This window comes from Netta rufina (genome assembly GCF_964035555.1).
Source record: "Netta rufina genome assembly, chromosome: 3".
Taxonomy (NCBI): Eukaryota; Metazoa; Chordata; class Aves; order Anseriformes; family Anatidae; genus Netta; species Netta rufina.
The window spans coordinates 73,249,325-73,272,255 of NC_140125.1; the positions used below are offsets into that span (position 1 = coordinate 73,249,325).

Genomic DNA, 22,931 nt, shown 5'->3' on the forward strand with positions numbered 1-22,931 from the left:
TTCTCACAAGAAGTCATTTCCGAGCATTTGCCCTCAATTTATAAGATGCCAGAAGTCTGATCTACTGTATATTTGCTCACACTCCTCTCTCAGCTCATCATTTTTCTTCTCTGGGTATCTAATCAGTTACATAACTACTTCCCCCTATCAATTTAGTTTAAAAGTAATTGTCATATGCTCTATTTGCCCTTCTTCGAAAACCCTCCAGTCTGTAATCAATTTCATTATTTCTATAATATCCTAAAATACCCTTAAAATGATCTTATTTTCCTTTCATTATTGTGAGCATGTACATTTCCTACTGTCAGCACACTCCTCTGATTTCATCTAATGGCTTTCTAGGACTTTCTTCCAACTGATTTTTTTTTTCTTAGTTGGTAAAAAAAACAATACACAAAACACACAAAACACTTCAGCATAAATGAAGGATTTGAAGAAATGGAATAGCAAAACTGTAGTGACTTTAATAGGACAAAGCTCAAGTCCTAGCATGTAGGGACTAATAAGAATTTCATATATTAAGCTGGGATTCAGTAACTGGAAATGACAGAATTCTGAGAAGACATATCTACTTCTATTAGTCAGTCATTTAGATTATTAGATGCCAATTTGATGCAGCCATGGAAAAGGCAGCTCTGATCCTAACACACTTTAAGTATTTTGATTCTCTAAAGTCCTAATCAGATCTGATCTACGTACAGTTCTGGTTACCAAGATTAAAAAAGGAAAAACATGATCTGGAAGAGGTGAAAACAAAGACCAGCATGATTTCTGTGCAAAAAGAAAAAATTAATTAGCATAGTGAAATGAAGGCCAAATGTATGTTTCCTTCAGAAACTTTCTGCTTTCTATTTCTTGTTTGCTGTTGTAGTTTTATTATTTATCAGCCCTCCTTTTTATTTCTGATTTACTCACAATCCAACTTGCTTTTATTCCTAGCATTAAAAAAATACATGTATTACCCACTAACATTTTGCTTGTTACCTATAAAAATCTATAAGCCCACAGAGATAAATATGAGTACAGACTGACCTCAACTTTCCAGACTGCTGGTAAAATAGGAAATCAGATTTACTGTTCTTCAAAATTCATGCATAATGACAACAAAGAATTATTGCTGATGAGTGACATATATTTAACATGTGTTGGTTTACTTTTTTGCTATTGCAAGTGTTGATGGCCACCTACGCGACTTCTTGCAAATTCAACTCCCAAATTTTTCCAGCTTGTTTTCACTGCTTCTAGAAGGCTCTAATATCTTTGTTGTTCTACATTTCATGGCTCATTACCAATTAGGCATTTCTTTCTTTCTCAGTGCCACCTTTAAACTGCGTCAGTAGTGCTAGTGTAACAAATTTTAATAAATGCCTCTCAGTGTTAGTTTAGCTGCAACACTGAAAAAACTAACACCTTTCATTACAAATGCTTGCTGTATTTTGTGTATGTGTTGTAGTGATGTAGTTTTGATTCAGTAATGTAGTTTTCATTAAGTATTACTGGTATTACATGATACTGTCTCATAATATTTGTATGTGAAATATATTCTTTGAAAGTATTACTTTCTAAAAATATTTTTGTATTATTCAAGAAAATTACCTTGATTGGATCCCACTGACCAAAAGAACTTGGAAACTTATATAAGAAAATCAACATCTTATGTGCAAGTGGCAAACTTATCGGGTAACATTTCTCAAAAATGCTTCCACGGTTTTCCACTAGAGAATTCAGCTTGCAATATATTTGGTAGCGTACGATGTGAGGCTTTCGTCCTCCGTTGATCTCAATTAGTGGTATTAGCAAATTTTCAAGTTCCTCCTGGTTAATTGAAAAATAATAAAATATTAAAATAATAAACATGTTCAGATTTTCATTAATAACCATCAGCAAGATTTTCTGTGAACTTTCAAGGATTTTTGAGCAAGTTCTCAGTCCCTGTAAAGCAGCAAAATTTTATTTGAGACTGGTCTTCCTCCCCACTGAAGTTCAAGTTACCCAGGCTACATTAAGTATCACAGTATTCAAAAAGAATTGGAAAATCTGACAGTTAACACTGAGGAACACAGTACAATAAAGCTTGAGAAATATATTTTATAAAAATATTCAAATATCATTCTTCCTTACTCCAAACAATTTAGAATGCTTTCTTTAGCTACTGTCTAAAAATATTGCTGCTCTCTGGTGACTTCTTATTCCCCAGCTTATTCAACAAAAATATAAAGATATTATTAATAGTTTTACAAGTGCTATAACGTTTTAAAGTCATTGTTTATTCTTCCATAAAAGATGAAGATTCTACAATGTCAAAGAGGACCATCAATTAAAGAATCAGATAACAATAAGCAAAAGTCTTGAATAATGTATCAGAAATAGCAAATTATATAGCATTAGTAATAAAGGCATAAAAATTATTTGAAATTTTTGAAAAATGGGGAAAATGTAACAAGGGATTCTAACTGTCTGGTGACAGGACGAGGGCGAATGGGCTTAAGTTGAGCCAGGGGAGTTTTAGGTTAGATGTTAGGAAGAACTTCTTCACTGAAAGGGTTGTTAGACATTGGAACAGGCTGCCCAGGGAAGTGGTGGAGTCACCATCCCTGGAAGTCTTCAAAAGACGTTTAGATGTAGAGCTTAGGGATATGGTTTAGTGGAGGGCTGTTAGCGTTAGGTTGGAGGTTGGACTCGATGACCTTGAGGTCTCTTCCAACCTAGAAATTCTGTGATTCTGTGAACTAGTGTGCAATCCCAATTAACATAATTCACATGCTAACATAATTAAAATGCTAATAAGAATTTTGCATTTAAAAGTATATATGAAACGTTATTCATATCTTCATGATTCTCCAGTTTGGTTGCCTGAATCGACTATTCTGTTTGTCTTATAAATTATATACTTTTGTAAGCATGTAGTGTCTTTGTACAGTTTTTATCTTGCTCACATATTTAGATCATGACATCAGCAGTACTATTGCACAAGCACTGTAACTTTAAAATCTGACGACTAAAATAACACTGAAGACTTCTTGCATCGTACATTTATTATCATATAATTTATAGATCATGTAATTTAATAAAATAAGCAGTGGAATAGGTACCTGTACACCCTGTAAATTGTCTCTTTCCGAATCAAACCTCTCTGCAATCTCATTTTGCATGCGCTCAACAGCATCAATCTCCTGTTCTTCTTCAGCCTCTTCTTCTTCTTCTTCTTCTAAAAACTCCTCTTCAAGTATAGCTTCAATGTCTTCATTTTCACTCTCATCTTCCTCCTCACTGGTTTCGTCATGTTCCCTGCTTGCTAAAACCTATAAATGTAAAATATTCTGTCTTCATGTCTTCTATGCATATGTTTTGAGCGAATATTTACTATCTTTTTTAATTTTTTTTTGAATTAGAAAAATCATTAATTCAACCAAACCTCATTTTGGAGGCGTCCTCTGTTGCAAGGAAAAATCTAGTAAATTCTAAAATCATATTTCAGAAGAAAATACAGAGGTATTGCATAGTGCATACAGTGAAGTATCGTATTTGAGAATGCTTAAAAATCTTAATCACTATGCTGCAGTTTTGATAAGAACAATATTTTTCAGAAGTATCTGTTCCAGATACCTGGGTATTGTAGTTTGGCAGGACTTTGTTAAGAACCCGCTTGTTAGCTGATGGTGTAGTTGATCAAGTTTTGTCAGCAGTCTAACTGTTCATCAATGCATTTATAAATATGCTTTGTAATTGAGCTTGGGCAGAAGTCCTGGTAGAATCCTATTCTGCATTAACTGTGGATTTGACAGGATACTTAAAACACATACCTAATTGCAATCACTCTTATGCTTACAAAGTAGGTAAGTTAAAGATATTCTTAAGTATTTTGCTGAATTGGGGCATGTATTGAGAATTGTTTTTAGTGTTGATGAATCAATAGTTTCTAAAACAATTTAAACATCTTGCCAAATTACTTCAGAAAGCAGAGATTTCAGACAGTCTATCACATTTGTACTATTATATATTGCCCTGAAAAATGTGAAATTTCTAAGTTATGAATGCAAACACTTCTATTTAAAATAGTTTTTGTAACTTTTTTACCTTCTGTTTCCTTTCTTTTTGTTCTGCTAAAAGTTCTGCCCTTCTTTTAGCAATCTTCTCATCCTGTTAATGAAAAAAAGATGTAAGAAGACAATGATATTTTCTCATAAATCTCCTCTTAGAATTGGTATAATGAACTAGAATTAATGTTATTCTTTCCACCTTAAAACTCTGTTTGAGTTGCTTCTAATGCTAAAAAATCCTGTCTGTGTAGCCTCAACTATTGAAAACCAGATATGCTTCTAGGTGAACATGTACTTAAATTTTTGTAAAACTAAATTGGCAACTTTTGAGAATGAGATTAGGGGAAGAAAAGACTGTGATTCTGTTCACACTGAAAATATTATTTGATATTGAATATTATCTTTTTTGTCAGTAAAAGAGTCAGAGTCAGAAAAGCTACAGTTTCTAAATTTGTAGGTAGTTACTGCCATTTGGCAAAGGGGTGAATGAGTATTATATGTGTGCTATTTGCTAAGTGTGTTTAAAACTGCACATTTTTGACCAAGTTATAAGCATTTAAAATACATTCCTTTATATATACACTCAGTAGATACCTGTCATATACACAGTCATTAAATTCTGTCTCAGAAGTAATACACAGAAGCATTCTCCTTAAGACCACTGGGGTTAATGGGGATTCAACCTGTACCTGCTGTTTTTGCACACTCTGATACTTCCACCTGAACTGAGATCAGATAAACTGAGCACGTCACCACTGCAGGCAATACTGCAGTGTTAGAAATCCACATTAACTTTAAACAAAGTAGTCTAGATACCAGGGCATTGGATGCAGAGCAGCAAGAAACTGCACAGTCTAATTTTCTTTACTCGCATGGCTATTTAAACTCAGGTGTTGCTGAGCAGCACCGCAATGCAGATGTACTCATTCCTCAGTCCCCTGTTGCCAGCTTCTTTCAGTGCAGAAGGAAACTAATGCAGCATTCAACAGGTGTATCAGCTTTTCTGATTCTCCATGCAACTTTAGTAATGAAAGAAGAGAGAGTAGCGCGCCCACCCATACCCCAGTCTCACAAGTGTCCATCTTGCTCACTGACTGTATGCTATGGAAAAATAGTCAACATGCAAATAAAAACTGTAATGCTATACACATCTGCAAAAAGATCAAAATATTGTTACTCCAGAAATCCTGATTCTCACCTTTCTTTGTTTCTAAGTGGGGGTCTTTTATGCCTCGATCAATTTGCATAGTTGCTTTGTGTATGTGTTTTAAGTAACAGACTGTTACTGTTCTTTTTTTGTTAATAGATGTATTGATGCCTACACCGTAGAAGTTTGGACCCTAAAATCAGTAGCACACATATTTGTCACTAGAGTTCTCAGAGTAAGTGCTTACAAGGTGAGCTTAATACAGTGATACAGGCTGTTCACTAGAATGCACCTTTTCCAGATAGATTTCCAGCTTGTGTCAGGGAAGATAAATTCAAAAAATACTTGAGTTCTGCAAGATTATATGCATTCTCAGAGCCAACCTCTGGAACAAGCAGCTAATGTAACTTACTGGTACCACATGGGTCTTGTCCCAAGCTCCATTGTACTAACATACTGTGTGTTAGCAGCTCTGTAGTAACTTGGACCTTTTTTGAAAGTACATGTGAAGTAATATAACTTCCTTTTATAGAAAGTTAGGAACCTTGAATATCTTGCACGGATTGTACATGTCTGCATAGAAGTTGAAACTTCTATTTCAAGTCACTTGTAACCTATTCAGTAATAGTGCTGTCACACTGCCAGGTGTCCAGCAGCACAGTTACTTTGCTTGATCTATCAGATATCTACACTCCTGCATGAGTTAATTGCAGCAGGCTGTGCTAATGTGGAAGGGGCAGATGAGAAAAGGAGAAATGAATTCTTTTTGGTTCCTATGATGAATCTGGGAATGCTGTGAATGTGGGGAGCTGTGTCTCCTGGCTCCTATATCTGTTCTGTGTGCTCTTCACTATTTTGGGAGTTTTAGAATCTGTCTTCAGACCTGTGCCCCTGAAATTGCAAAAAGGTTGACAGAACTAAAAACCTACCCTTATTTTTGCTTTCAGTTCTTTCAGTTTCTTTTTATTTTCCATTTTTTTGTTATGTCTTTCTTTCCATTTTTCCAGACGTGGAGGAAAAAGACGGTCGATAATGTCATTTTCTTCTACATTAATATAAACTGCAACATCAGGACAGAGTCCTCGTTCTGACAAATACTGGGCTTCATCTAAAGTACGAGGGAAACCATCTAGTATAAAGCCTGTGGACCTAATTGAAAAAATAGATATTTATCGTTACATAATGTAGTTTGAAGTGCATCACAGAGAAACTGCAGTGAATTTAAAAAACAAACAAACAAAAACTCTCTTATAATGATAAAATTTAAAAATTACTTTCATGTATTAACTTCACAATGTAAAAGTGATAAATCACTACATATTTTAATTGTTGTACTATTGCATTTATTTCTCATGGGGTTTTAAAGTACAGAGATAAAAAGTTACTTTAAAATAACTTTAAAATAAATAAATAAATAAATGGTGTCCTCAGTATTATTTGTGTGACCCTAAAACTGTAATTCTTAGCCACTGCTCTCAAAGAGAACATGCCCCAAGCATTATTTTGGTAACATCTGTCACAGCACTTTTGTGTTTGTGGACACGGTGGATGATATACTTCCTAAGATTAATTAAAGAAACAGAGAATCTAATTACAGTTACCGGAATGGCTCTTTCTTCCACCAGTCAGGGACAATGTTATCAAGTACTTCTGGAGGCAATGCCTCTGAATCCATTAGATTTGCTTTGATTGCTTCTTCCTCATCAGTTAACTCCACTTCCTTTATATAAAGAAAATCCACAACAAATGAAAACAAACGAAACAGAAAGAGAAAAGATCTGAGACAGTTGCTGTTCTTTTTGTCTAAATAAGGCACTGGTTACAGTCTTCTTTTGACTTAATCCAACAGAAACAAAGTAAACTCCTTTGCTACATTTCATTGTACTACATTATACATAAAATTAATGCCTGGAATACTTGTGGGTTATTTTCTACATGCTTGAGGTTGGATATTTCCCTAGAGTTTGGGCAATTTCCTATCAACCTGAAGGGCACAAGCTTGGTGCTGGCTATACTAGGGGTTAGCTTTCCCATAACTGAGTTTGGCATCTGCCCCTAACTGGCATTAATCAGTTCATCATTTAGAAGCACTAGATGTAAAAGTGGGCCTCAGAAACTTAGAAAATACATCATAGTTTCATTAATTGTATGTGGTAACTATTAAAATAACAACAAAGACAACAAAAATTGTAGCGCAACATTGCATAATAATTCAGCTTTACAAAGCACAGGTCCCATGGGCTACATTTACATGACTCTCCAAGGGCAGTGCCTAAGGTGGCCATGAATACAATACATTTTGATGTCTTCTCACCTTTAATTTCCATTATTGTCCAAATGGCTGCCTCATAAACAGCCTGAAGGCTGCCTGCAGATAATGCAGAGAGGTGCTTGCTCTAAAAGCTAGTCCCAAAGTGCAGCTGTTACGTGTAGTACCTAAGCCTAGCTCTGATCTGGCCTTGTGGATTGAACATCCATTAGCAGAAGCAGATGAAATGCATTAGGCATGTTTCTGAAGTGTATTGTTGTGTTTAGCTTCAAGATGAATTCAGTTCATGTACTCTGAAACTGTTCTATATGAACTGAAAAGGTGGGAACAAATGGGAGATTTGCTTCTAATGCATGCTCTGGGCAGAAACTAAAATGTTAACTAAGATGTAATGTTGTCATTGTTTGACAAGGAGGTTGGATATCACAATTACCATGCACTTGAGTTGAACACCCACGATGTTACTGTTCACATGAAATAGAATTCATGAAAATTAATGAAATCATCTTACTGATAAAATATACTTTGGGGGTGGTAAAAACATACAGTTTTCATTGAAAAGTGGTAAAATCAGCAAGATGACGAGAACAGATGGAGGTTCTGTTAGAAATCCAAGTGTCCTGATAGAATTAAGTTCTTCACTTATAGAAATATCTTAGATAAACCTCTCAGAAACATATACATTATTCAACAGGCAAAAGTGGAAGTATTTTAAACTAGTGCATGACAAGCTCAAAATTACTGCTGTATGAAACCTAAACCAAGCACAATTGTTAAATATTTAATTATACATAGGCTCAACTCAGAGGAATAGAAACTGATTTTTTTATTATTTTTTAATTTTTTTTCTTTCTTTCTAATTGCCTACAGGAAGCTTTCCACTTAGTTTTACATGTTCTCATGCTGGAAGACTACACTGCTTTACATCAAATTTATTTATTTATTTACTTTTTAAGAGCAATTTTTAACTTTTGATGTAATCAAAACAAAGATGTCAAAGAAATGTACGTAGGATTACTGAGTGTGACCATATATCACAAAGATAACATTGTTCTATAAAGCAGTAGGGTTATTAATGACTAGTCACGTGCTGAGCATTCAAATACCAAATCTAGCTTTTAAGATTTTGTGCAAAAATATTTTTTCAGCATATGAGATTGATATGGTTGAGGATGCATTTCTCATAGAATGGCTTCCTGACACACTGCACTAAAAAGGAATGACAAGAGGATATAAGTTGATGATCCTGGATTAGTTTATATCAGTCACAGTGTCAAAATATATACTTTTAAAGATATACTGGAAGTATAGACGTTAGAAGTCAGAAAGATATCTTTGTTACTCAGCTGCAGTATTAACTTTTCATGGAAATATTTCACAGAAGAAAATATTATTTTCTAGTTAGTTGAGATTTTTTTTCACCTGAGAACAGAATGGCCAAGTTCATAACTGAGAAATCTATCTGGTATCCTTTAACGGATGCAATACCTTTTCCGCCATACTTCTATAAAAATCTCACTTCTAAAAAGTCATCTATGTTTGTTTAAGAAGACTAGACACATGCTGCTAAATGAGTTTGTCTTTTAATGCCAGTGGCCATGAAACATTCACTTAACTTGCATCCAAAGTCACCTAGAGATAAAACTTAACATGCAGCTAGGTATTCCTGGTATTCCTCTGTCTCTTTCAGCAAATTAATTTAAGTTGTACCCTGAAATTCTCTTGGGAATTCATTATAAAGTTCTGCTATACTTTCCTCATTGTAGGTAGTCACATCAACCTAAATTGCTCAAGAATTTGTTAGCATGACCTGCCAGAAAATAAAGCAATAACCCTCACTAACAAAAGGATCCAAGGTGGTTCAGGAACCCTCAAAATGATAGTAGGGAGCCACTTGCCACAAGGTCTGAATAAGAATTCTTATGTCTGACATTGATTCTGATAACGTAGCCAAAAGAACCTGAGAAAATGCTGGAAGCCACAGGTCTAATGAAGTGTGTGTGTGAGTAATATTTCCTCTACTGTCTGACAAAGGGTATATATTAAAAGATGGTAATATGGCATATGAGATACCTAAGAAGACAGAGCGGTAGCCACAAAGATATCTTGAAAAAACTGTGTGAAGTGGGAGAAACAGCAAAACACATGTAAAAATGTATCACTGACATCACTGTAGATGCAGTGTTGAAAATGCGTCTGTATTTGATGAAATTATTGAGATGTGTATTCTAGGTGCAGAAAAGAGCACCCAGTGTTTTGGTAGTTCTAAGGAGAAAGTTGCCAGGTGAAAAATAGGTCATTGGCTCTCCAGACTGGTTAAAGCTGCAAGGGCTTGGCTGACACACTAAAACCACCATGATATTTGCTTGCTAAATTCCCCAGACTAAATGCTGTGTTTTGTTTGCCTTGTAGTATTTTTGCTTTGAATATTATAATTGATTTTTACCTGAAGCTTCAAGAGATATACTTCAAGGATTTGAGTTAGGAGAAGTAGTGGGTCTTTGGAAAACAGGATAATCATACAATTTGGTGGTAATCACACCCAGAGAAATGCTTAAGCAGTCCATAATCTTGGAAACTATGCCCTACAGTGTTGGCCTACAAATGGAGCTAGAAACAGGTTTCTAAAGTGAACTGCAATTATATCAGCTGTGTTTTGGTCATGCCCGCAGATAAAGCACTTTACAGCAAGTCTAAGAAAAAAATACTAATGTAGAAGAATGTTGTTTACCAGGAGATAAAAAGCTGATGAGGAAAAAAATACTAGCAGAAGGGCATCAATGTAAAACACTGTCTCGGTGCCAAAAAAATAATAAAAAAAATTAATAATGCTGACTGAGAGCCAGCCATAAACATCAGTGCCAAGAACACTTGCCTTATTTTTGGCTGTGATGATCAAGTTGTAAACAGGCTTGCCAAAATAACCTCCTCTTAGATTTAACTGATGAAAACCTGAAATTTTGTTCTGTCATCCATGATTTGATCAGTACTCCATCTGTGTTGAGGCATTTGTTTCCAATATTACCTGCTCTTGTATTATTTCATCAGGAACGCTATCTTCCAGTTATCAGGGACCCCTCCCTACCCCACTTTTCAAGGCAAGAGAAAGTGGCCTCGAATGAACCTTTGGCAGCTTCCTCAAGCACCTGAGAATGTATTCCATTCAGTCCCACTGAATTGTGTATGTTCAGATTCCATAAACAAGCACTCATTTGGTCCTACTCTGCTGTATGTAGTACCACTATCTACGCATGCTTTCCTATTTGCACTGAGACCTAGAAGGCTACAGACTAGACTGTACTTGTAAAGACCAAAGTAAGGAAGGCATTGAGCACCTCAGCCTTTTCAGTATCTTAAAAAGGCCACCTGCCCCATTCAGATGCAGACTCCTATTTTCTTTGTCTTCCTTTTGCTGCTGCTGTTCCTGTAAATATCCTTCTTTCTACCCTTTGCTAGTTTCAACTCCCAATAATTACTTAACTTCCCAATCCCATGCATGGATGATGGTGTGTATGCCTCCTCCACAGCCTGCTTCCCCTCCTGCGTGTTTCCTTAGATGCAGTACTAGGATGTCTTTGAAAGTCTTTGATGACTAGTAACATGAAGAAACATGACAGCTATCAGGAGAACAAAAAAATGGCTCTTAGAATGTGATGCAGAAACTTATTTCTTCCTGAAGCTTTGAGAGTTGGATAAAACCTTATTTGTATTGTCTAGAAGGTAGAGTTTCTTGTACTATGCATTTTTGAAAGATCTTTATGTTGAGTACCTATGTGTAGTGATTTCTTTACACAATAAAGGCTTTTATCATATCCATTGCTGTCTAAAGAAAAAATCATCGACATCAAAGCCTTGCATTTTTTCCCCCAGTACATTACTGCCTAATAAAAGAAATTGTTGTCTCCTGGTAAATAATTATGTAAATGATTATTGCTAAACAGAAATGTTTATTGCTTGGGGATGAGAGAGGTTTTAGAATATGTATGTATAAAAATTTACAGTAACTATTCAAACTTAAGGAAAACACCTAATTTCCCAAAAACTATTGTTCATGAATTATTTTACAAGTATCATAAGTATCCAGCTATGTGAAACATTTTTTTAAACCACAAGCCATATTTTATCTACCTAAGAGGTTTTTTTTCTGTTTAGAAACTCCTCTGACAATAAGAGAACAAAAGACAACACTACAATCCAGATAATAAAACATATTAAAAACAATCATACAAAGAAAACCAAAACCGTACCTTACTCTGGTATGAACATCGAAATATTTCTGACTTTTAACATGGGATGGTCAGACTGAACGGATGGTTAAGCATTCTATTCTTTTTGTCCCAAGACAGTGCACAGAGCACTGCTGGGGAACATTTTAAAACTCTTTGCAACTGGTTTATGTGTACCAGCCTGAACCTACTGATTATAAGCACTTGAAGAAAACCATACTTTCCCATTATTATTCTGACTTTGTGTTTTTTTTTTTTTTTTTTTTTTTTCTCTATTTGTCTTCCTTTGTCCCATTTAGTAACTCTAGTATCTTGGAAAAAAAAAGAAAAGACAAACCAAAACAACAACAACAACAACAAAACAACCATACATAATTCTTATAAATGTTTGGGAAAATCTTTGTGGCATTCATAAGAAAACACAGTCAATATGTGTATTATTTTATTGGAAAGAACTGTTATTCCCTAATTTTATCAAGTAAATAATGTAACATGAGCACTTTTTACCTAGCAAAAATTTTATAGGTAATTGCTAGTTTGGTCTGAAAATGATTATGTAGCGTACAGACACAAAAAAGTTCAGATTGTTACCTGTTTGTTTTCTTCATTTTCAGTTTCAGTCATGGTCTGAGAGAAATCTTCCTGTCCCTGTGATAGAATTAGCATTTTATCGTCATCTTCTTCAGGTTCTTCATCAAAATCAGGCCCAATTTTCTCTTTAATTTTGGGTAAGAGCAGTTCCTGTAGATATTCTTCAAACTGAATATGGAAAATACCAAATTTGTCTGCTAGCCATCGTGCACAAGTGGTTTTACCTGCTCCATGAGTCCCCAGTAAGCACACCCTTAAGGGAGGAGCCTATAGAAAAAAAAAAATGGAATCTTTTAAAATAATTTGGACTCCACAGTGCACCTCCTACTGTTTTTCAGTTCTGAAATATCATAAAAATTGCCTAAAAAACAGACAGATATTGCATTTTAATTTTTCCAGGTCTTCTGCTACCATTCCAAACAGATAACCCACTCTCTAGAAATATAAACAAATATACAGCAGATAATGACACTAAGTAAAAATGAAAACCCATTAGATAATTCTGGTAAATATGCACTTGTTTTACCCTTCTTCCAATAAAAAAAAAAAAAGAAGACTTAGAAAAATAATATTTGTAATTTGCTATTTACATCAGGTGATTATTGTATGCCCTTAAAATCTTCTCTTTTCTGCTTTACCTGCATCATCAATACAATGTGTTAATTCAAATGTACACCATAAACTTACGAAGGAAGCAACATGTTTTATTTGTTTTAGGGACTTGCATGATATACAAATAATTAATTAGAAAAAAATCAGTAATGATAAACAATTATAAATGGAAATGGAAAATAGTGATTATAATTTGTTATTATATGCTTCAAATATTGTTAAAGATTCTTACTTGTATTGGTTCGTTGTGAGCCACATACTCCTCAGGGTTCTTCAAAAATTTCTCTCTGTATTCAGGATTTGAAAAATAATAAATCTTTTCTTGATATTTAGCTGCAAGTTCAGAGAGTCCTGGATAAAGGACATAATTCTCTTTCAGGCTGACTGGACAAAAGTGTTTTGTATCTCCCATGTGCCTTTTCTTTTCCTTAGCTTTTTCTTCATCCTGAAAAGATTACAAATTTTTTCAAAATTTGTTTAAGTAGTTCACTCAGATTAAGCAGATCAAGTAGATTAGAACAAGTTATATCAAATGTGTCATCTGACCATTGAATGAGAATGGTGTTCTCAAAACACTTTATAAGCTGAGTGTAAGTCTATGAAAATATGTAAAGAAGTATCTATGATAATATCTTTTCCTGCAGTGTTCCTGCAACTCACTTTCTGTTGCTTCTAAATGTTAAAAAGCAAGTATACCTCTTTGGAAAATCAGTGAGAGCTGGTAGTACGAAATCTATTTATCCAATAAAATGACATTCCAAAAAAAATCTATTTAATACTGTTCCAGTACAGTATATAGATACTTTGTACTGTTAAATTTGGGAAATGACATATCTGAATATAGGATGAAAATTAAAGAAAGCTGAAGCCAAACCTCTAATTTAATTGAAATATTATAAATAGCTGAGATGATACAGAGGATTGTACATTAGGACTTTTAAATTGCATCTTTTGATACTTGCATGATAGATCACAAAATCATTGCTGATTGACAGAAATTAAAGTTCTAATTTCCTTCTTTTTATAAAACCCCTCTATACCATTAAAAACAAACAAACAAACAAACAAAAACAACTAGCTACACTGATTCTATTAGCATGGGGTATTTATGCTTCCTGCTGGAATAAAACTACTATCAGCCAGAACATGGGAATACAATGAAACTGTTCTGGAAGCATGTGCTTACATTTATTCTTTAAGACAGCTGAAACTGGATCACACAAAACCAGGTGCAAAAACTGATTTCTATGGGATACTGCTCAAACTGAAAATAAACTAAAATCAGATGATAAATGGACAAAAACAGCATGCTTACTTCTTCATCTTCATTTTCTTCTTCTGCAACTTCATTTTCTTCTTCAGCTTCCACTTCAGCAACCAGATCTTCTGCTTCCTCATCTAAGTCTTCAGCAGATAACTCCCAACCATGATATTTAAAAGGTTCTGAAAAGGTTAATTCACTTCTGTTTCAATATTTTTCATTTGGCTATGTTAAAATAAATTCTCTTTGTCCATAAAAGTAAGCACATATATGGAAGCAAATCATGCCAAGTGTATATTCCGTTTCTCCTACTCATAGAATAAAATGTTCTTCTCAAACAGATGAAATAAATATATATTAAGGTATTGATTCTTCCAAAAATTAAATTGCTACTTTTTTTTTTTTTAATTGAAGTAAAGTAGTGTTGTCAATGGGATCTCCTAGTATGAAAGTATTATACAAACACATGCAGATAGTGACATTACTATGTGCAACAGTTTCTTTCATATTGTTTATTGGCAAAAATCATGAGTCAAATTTTATTCGATTATAAAGCTAGCATAATAGATACTTTGTTTAACTTGCACTGGAGTAACTATAGGAAAAATGTATTACTAATATTATTTATCCAGTACTCAAAATTGTTAGAGATTTTAGCTTTTAAGTGAAGAAAGTGTATTTGCCATAAAAATATTAACACTGCAAAAATTCAGCCTTGAAACACAGTTGATGCAGGTGTGTAGATTATTTCACACACTGAAAGTCTCATTGACATAAATGAATATTGTACATTAGTGAACCTTTATTATCTGTTCATTTCTCATACAGGTATCCTGGCACAAAAACATAGAGAAAGTGACTAGGGAAATACAACATCAGAGTGTTTAGGGAACTATTTTGTATATATTTGTATACCTGTATATGTATTTCAAATATATATATATTCCCCACTCTTCCAAGTCTGGAAAGCTGTTAGCGTGCTTTTCAGCTTACTTACATGTGCGTAAGATAGAACCGAGTTTAACTTCTCCCCCATTCATCATACAAGCTCTCCAAAATCCCTCTTGGTAAGGTAAATGTAAATCACATAAACAATATTACTTACCCTCCATAACCAGAACAATCTGATTAAGCAGACTTTCTGGAGTTTGCTCAGCAATCTCTAAAACAACAACCTGAACTTGAGATGATTGCTTAATTTCTGACTCCACTGTTTGCCAGTCATTCATGAAAAGGTTAATCTTCGTTTTAATTATTTCCATTTCTGGTATATCTAGAAAATCATCCTCTTCAAATGCAGGTAGCACAATTTCTGAAAATCAAATCATATATAGAAGGCAATGTTCCTCTAAAATATTTTGCATTTAAGTAAGTATCATCATGTTTTAAGATAATTTTTATTTTCCTCAGATATGGTGGTATAATTTCTCCCTAATGCTTTAATTTTTCTCTTCTAATTATAAATGATTATATTACTGGTTAAAGAAGATAATTTGAAAATGCCAGCTTCATTATGTTGAGGTACTATATACTGATGCATCTCCAGGAATGCAGTTTCGATTACTTAATTAAATTTGCATGTGGTTATTTAAATTAGCACACATATATATAATGGCTTTTTATGCATAGCAAAATACAGTATATATAATAATTTAAAATAACGATTTAATGATGAACAGTTTTTGACAGACAATCCCTATGGTCATACCTCACATAGAACTTGTCAATATAGGAAGAAATAAAGAATAAGAAAACTAGCACACACTGCAAATAAATTAATGTTCTAACCTGGTTCAGGTTCAGTTACTAAAGACGTAGTGGATTGCTCAGGTTGCATGCTAGGTATCTGTTCTTCTTCAAGTGGCGTATGTTCTGTTTATGTGAATATAAGTATAATGCACATTACTAGGTGTTTTTCCTCTCCTGCACAAGATCTCAATATATGCATGTTAATAAATCAAACTTTCATTTACTTAAACAGAGGTACATAGATATATAAAGATCAACATGCCAACATTGCTGAGAAAACAGAAGATTCAGAGAAGGGAAAAAAAAAAAAAAAAGAGACTAAACAGAGAAGTTCACTTCAGTGTAAATATCAAGGATATGAGGGTGCTATCAAAGACTGAAATCCTAAATTGATCAATCCTAAATATGCAATATAAGAGTTATTAAACAAATTACAAATGACCTTTCTAACCATAACTAAAAAACGAGGCAAGACAGGTACACTGACATTATGATCCACCTTTTAAAAATGATCTGTACTGGAAATGTCTTGCTTCCTGAATACCTAAGGTTTAATCTCTGCAGATACACCTAACACCCTTTTGCCGTAACATGAAACAGAAACTGGGTGTTAAATAGCTTGATATTTAGATCTCTTTGTTTAGAGAACTGGAATACTTTCAATGTCACAACCAAATCTGTGACAGAATTAAGAGGGAATTAGAAGTTAAGGATCCATCTTTTCAACTGTGTATTGCTATTAACGTACAGATATTAACTCAGAGTTGATCTGTTACATATTCAGAGACAATTTGGTCATGCATGTGTAAAGAAAAAATAAAGTTTAACAGATAATGTCATAAATTATGCACTACATATGAACTCAAAATACACAATATCATGAATATCATAATGGAACTTCTTCCAATTTCAAAGAAAAAGTCTTTTTCTCCTCTTTATATTATTGACAATAACTGTAAAAACAGAAAACAAAATAATGCTTGGAACATCTCTTTGCACTTCTTCAATTTTATAAGTTGCTTCTATATTCTACTAACTCTCATTTAGTTATCTGTTGATAAATTTTATTTTTTTTTTCCCCAACAAAATGGATCAGTGTGATAAAATTAGTGTGCTCACACACTGTCCCAGAAGAAACAGTTAACTCCCCCATTTATGCTACTGAATATGGGGAGAATATGCATGTATTGAGGGCTGAAGGTTCCCACACAAATAAAGTAGTTGCATCATATTTGAAAGTCATTGTGCTATTTACAGGATTCTCAGAAACAGCTTCTCTTACGCTACTGTCAAAACCCCGCAAGTAGCAGCAGCCTAGTTTTACTGTGTTCTTGGAGTATGACTTAGTGTGCTGTTGTTCCCTCTGCACCTTCTCAGCTCAGCACTTATAAGGATCTTAAGAATACTCTTAATTCTGCAGACAGAAGCATTTTAAGAAATGACTTATACTTAAACCAATGACCTACTGAACCCAAATACTGGTGCTATGAAACATTACAGATGTATGTACATAGAGTAATTTTAAGAACTGCCAATAATGAGATGCAAAAGTGTAACCCCTTTCTCTGGAGGCCAGAAGTTATCCATAGGTATACAAGGAAAAAGACGGTGAATGTAGATACCATGTGACCAGACAATATACTCTGGGACAAGGAGTACTATAATAATAATAATACAAAACGAATAAATAAATAGAATTAAACAAAAAGTATATATCAAGGCTTCCCTCTGTGGAAACTTAAACTGAGGAACTAAAAAAAAAAATAATTTTAATGAAGCCATGTCTACATACAATAACACAGTTTAATGAGTAAAGGAAAGGAAAGACAATCTCTTAAATAAGTTGTCCAGAATTGCAATTGTTTTAAGATTGTCCAAGCCTGTCTCGTAACGCTTTCTCATGGAAAGTAAACAAAAGTTAGAAATTGAAAAAAATGCATTGATTTAAATAAGAAATTCAAGGTACTATGCATGACAAACATGACAAAAACTTCATGTATGGTGCTATACCAAATCTGTCACAGCGAGCAAAATAATAAAGAGAGAGCTGCTTCCAACACCATCCATTTGCCGAAAAAGCCAGAAGTAATTAAAAACTTATTGACAGTAGGAGAACACAGCGACAGAGAAGGAGAAACTCGTCAGTTTGTAGGGCTGCATTTCATATCCATGTAGACCTTGTTAGGTCCTGCAAGTCCTGGTATGAAATTCTGTCTCAGCTAGAAGGTACAGAGGTGCCTAGCATCATCACTTCCCTGTCTGTACTATACCTCAGCCTCCAGCAGCTGTAGTGTGTTGTTGCTACTGTTCACCTTCCTTGCCCTCCTAGCATTTTCAGCCCTGATTTTCTTCCTTCTCCTGTCATTTTTCTTTTGTATTCTGTTTAACAAGGCTGACATCACTCTCTTTAGCTCACAGACAGAAAAAAAGTTGAGAGCAATGACTGTAATGGCCTGATATTACTATAACCTTGCTGTATGCTGTGTTTGTCTCTTGCCAGAAATGAAGCTGCATGGAAGAGCTTGAACAGGGGACAGAGTGGTTTTCTACTTTGCCATAATTTTCCCCTCCTCCTTGTGTTTCTGTCCTGTTTTGAGAGCAGGAACAGACTTTGACACAAGCAACATTAGGGTTAGCCAAAAAAAAAAAAAAAAAAAAAAGGTATTACTAAACCAGAAAGACTTATTTAATGCTCTGTATGTTAAAAGCTTTGACCATTTTCTTAAAAATGCAGGGAATACAGTGAAAAAGTGGTTTTTGTTTTTTGCTTGGTTGATGAATTTTTATAGTTACCCCCTGACATAAAGCAGGCCAATAGTCACTATGTGAAATTACAGCAATGTAACTTACGTTTTTTGTTTGCCCTAACCTGAAAACTCAAAAAAATGTGTTTCTGGTTCATGAAGAGTGAGACTGCCCCGTTATTGTTTTCTTCTTTAAGAAAATTAATTTATTTCCTCCCCAAACTGAATGCTTATTTTTCTATTGTGAATTGCTGAAGAAATACACAAATGCCACATTATATTTTCCAAAATAGAGCCTGCTCAAAAAATTTTATTACCAAGTACGATGTAGGTGGATTTTGCTGATGAGATATCAGAAGTATACGGCAGGAAATAGGACTGAACATAACAGCAAGTGTGGAGATGCTGCCTAACTTTTCTCTAACATGCTACCTACTAAAGCAACATCCAGGCGTGTTAATAGCAGCTGGGATAAGGGGCTATGAACACCTGGCAGCCAGGGAACATATCTAACTAATTTTTTCTGACTTGCCTGGCTAAGCTACCTATGAAGCTATTGTATCAAAGGAAGTATCAGTGCTGTCTTCTAGAAGTAATCAAGTCTGTGCTCTGCCTCCAGTGAGTTAATTGCTGAAGAAATACAGGTAGTGACTCTCATTCTTTTGTCATCAGCCAAATTTAAAAAGATGCAAGCTTTCAGATACGTTCCTCTTTCTGACATTCCTTCATAGCTTAGTAAGGTCAGCCCCTTCCTAGTTTGCTACTCGTGCCTATTTCTCTAACCCTAAATTCCATATATGAAGGCAGGCATTTTAAAGTTCTGGGAACTGCAATGCCTACATCTCCTTACAAGTCTAGGTCTTAAGGTGTAGTCCTTTAGAATTAGAGTAAATTCCTAGATACTTCCATGTTTTAAGAATTTTCTTCTTCTTTCATTTACAGGGCTGAAGCTATTATTCACTCAATATCCCCATATACCTCTATTATATATATGATAAACAGATATTAAATATATCTGGCCATCTATGGCAATTTGCATGCAGGACCTGAGGGCCCTGCCAGCACTGACCATCTCCTGTTCCCCACCCCCTGGAGTACCCCAACCCTGCCCAGGCCCAGGGTCCCACATCACCCTGAGACCATCAGCTCTTGCCCCACTGAAGCTGCAGCAAAGCCAGGCTCCAGCTCCCCACAGCTCTGCCCTGCCTGGCCCCAGCCTCTATCAAGCCAGGCCCACTCGTGGGCCCATGTCCTGGCCCAGCATCAGCCTGTCCCTGAGGAGGCACCTGGTGACCTGTGGCTAGGGTTGCTCTGGTGCCCCTGGTCCTCTGCCCTGGTGGCCGTTTTGTACACTGCTCTCAGCTCCTGACACGCTGTCCCTAAGGTGAACGGCAAAACTTTATTTTATTTGAGCCACTTTTCAATAACAATAGGTTAACAAAGAAGCATTTTGACGAGTATTTTTGTGATCCTTTATAGCAAAGAATAATTAATGCATTTCCTCTCCTCTTTTTACAGCTTTGAACAGCACATAATTGTTAGACTGACACCTCAGTGGCTAACCTTCCCTGCATTAGAGTGATTTTTAGTCCAAAAGCAGAAATGGGCATATAATTAAGCAGAAACAGCATGCAGAATTCACGTAATTTAATCTTGAATTAGAAATTAATTATTTTCTTGAAAATGTTTATAAACATTTTATTTTTACTAAGCTAAACATTCATCTCATTGCATCAGTTATCCTCAGCAATGGCACTGCTGTCTCCTGTGATTCTAAATAGGAACATGAAACTACCTTCCCTTTTATGTACATTAAAATATGTTGTATAAATGCCACAGTTAATTATGTTTCAGTCTACAGTGATGTATTCCAAATGAGACAGACATCTAGCCAAGTAAAACCCGTATAAATCTGGGCAGCAGTAATGCATTATGTAATGATGATTCCATTAGGAACACAGATATCAAGAAAATAAGCAAAGGATACAGTAATAACTAAGTTACACTAACTGCTTTTTGCACATTATCCCTGGCACATTCACACTGTAGAAATCACATGTGCTGCCTTGTGAACCGCAGACCTATTCAAAGCAGTAATGTATGGAAGATGGTAATGTGTATTGTCTAGATCTAGCATTTGACAGAGCATCTTTCAGAGTCCTGCCCTTTAAAAACTTCTCAATTCTGAGTAGGTCATGAAATTTTGAAAATACACAGGCAGAATAATGGATTTAAATGAATCTGTGGCATCATCTGAGACAGCATATTGAATACGGTAACAAATCCACTCAATAGAGGTCTTCCCACATGAACCTTAATCTCAGGAACACTCACAATTCATGCTGTACCTTTTCTGATAGGCTACATTTATCAAATGATGATAAGCAACTTTGATGTTCCAGGTCTGATTCTCTACTCTAGATACATAATTCAGTCATATTACCTCTACCAGAGAGTTTTCTTGCTTAAGGAATCTTATTCAACAGCAATTGTTGCATACTTAGGGAGTTTTTAATAGATTATGCGGCAAATTGAAGAAATGTTTAAAAGAGGGGAGAAGTAACAAAAGAGAAAAAAAAAAAAATTACATTCCTAGGGAAAAGGGACAACCCCAAAACCTTGCAACCCAAATATTATTTTGTATTGGCTCTGGTATTTCAACATCGTTATGATAAAAAACATTGCCTCCCTGACATTCGGCTTTTCTCAAACTCGGTCTTGGGGACCCAGAATACTGGAGAATAGTTTAGTAAGGCAACTGCACCTTTGCTATTATATATGAGTTACAACATTGTGCTTACAGAGGTGATTCACTGTGCGAAAAGATTTTTGAAGAAAGAAACATAATCAAGAAAAATATCTTGAAAAGACAGTAATGACTTAAAAATAACTGGATCTAAAAATCCAAACACATTTCCTGCAGAGTAGGTGTCAGTCAATCTAACCATGCTGTTCTTAATCGGTTTCTTTTCTTTATAACTGAGGTGATAGGAGACAATCCCCCACACCCCTAAATCTGGAGCTTTCACGTGGCATGTCTATACCACAGTCTCTCATATTCTTTTGCTCTGCGTCATTTTTGCTTTTACTGAGCGTAGTTACCATAGAGACAAACAATCCTCTAAGGCTTTCTGCCCCCACATTCTCCAAGTGAGTTACTGGGGAAGGAGAGGCTTTAATGTATTTTTACAGTGTTCTGCTGGTATTAGATATGACTTGTTCTGCCCTCAGTCCATATTCAACAACGAAAAAGATGAAAAAGTCCTTCCCTCCCCTCAAACCCTACCAAAGCTGAGACAGGGAGAACAGAAGCTAACATGGCTTCTTCGTTAAGGGTTTAACCATCAAAATAAACAGACAGGCAAAATGTGGGATAACAGCGACACTTTCATTCCTTGAAACTGATACATATTTCATTATGAACATGTTTTCATTTGTCTTTTTGAAACAGATCCTGTAGTTTGTTTAATAAAGACTTTTTATGACTTATAAATATATGCTGCCAAATAATTTTTAGCTAATTACTGTGAAATGCACTTAGTAGGCAACCTTATATTGTATGTACTGAATTATGGTGTTTGGTAAAAAAACTGTTTAGTCTACAGATTAAGTTGATTCTTTCCACTGCATAAGAATTGAGGTTGCGCAAAAAGCAGAAAAATGAATATTTAACATCTTGCTAAAACATTAAATGTTTTATGTTGGATTTATTTGTCTCTTGGACTTCAATATATTCTAAATCTTCTAATAGTTAAAATCTAAAATGTTAATTTTAAATACTATAAAGGACCATCCTCATTAAAGACGAGTTGCCTTCAAAATATTTTTTTGAGAGAAAGCTATGATATTATTTCTTATTTATTTTCATTAGGTAATGGCTCTATGGCATGCCACATACTGTAGAATTGTGCCTTCTACCAAAAAGAAGAAAATACAACTCCATGGGAAAACATGAAACAGGACAATGGATGATTAGCAAGAATACGGGACATATTCCCATTATTTACATCCAAAGTTCAAATTCATCCATTTCTATTTTTTTCCAAGATTCCTTGCTGCAGAGAATGGATTAGTAATTTCAGATTAATGTGGATATTTATATTAATTTGAAAGTGGTCTGTAGAACTGGGATTTGTTAAGATCACATGCAGCTATTTGTGAATACCTGAGTTTGTTTCCTGATATATATATTTTAAATTCCCTCATGCTCCCTTCTCTCTCTCTCTCTCCTTTTTTTTTTTTTTTTTCTTTTTCCTTTGGTCACAATTCATGATAGTGACATTCTGACTTTT

At 34.8% G+C, this 22,931-nt stretch overlaps 1 protein-coding gene across 1 annotated transcript in view; it reads right to left on the minus strand.

Moving 5' to 3' along the window:
• AK9 (adenylate kinase 9) overlaps window positions 1-22,931 on the minus strand; it is a gene marked incomplete at both ends in the record, with an annotated part of 68,974 nt that overhangs the window by 13,857 nt on the left and 32,186 nt on the right. Inside the window, 9 exons of the mRNA XM_084284439.1 lie at window positions 1,597-1,815; window positions 3,093-3,302; window positions 4,078-4,140; window positions 6,117-6,336; window positions 6,789-6,907; window positions 12,274-12,540; window positions 13,118-13,330; window positions 14,201-14,328; window positions 15,252-15,458. Of these exons, the coding sequence (XP_084140565.1) occupies window positions 1,597-1,815; window positions 3,093-3,302; window positions 4,078-4,140; window positions 6,117-6,336; window positions 6,789-6,907; window positions 12,274-12,540; window positions 13,118-13,330; window positions 14,201-14,328; window positions 15,252-15,458 (1,646 nt within the window). The remainder of the gene's footprint in view (window positions 1-1,596; window positions 1,816-3,092; window positions 3,303-4,077; window positions 4,141-6,116; window positions 6,337-6,788; window positions 6,908-12,273; window positions 12,541-13,117; window positions 13,331-14,200; window positions 14,329-15,251; window positions 15,459-22,931) is intronic.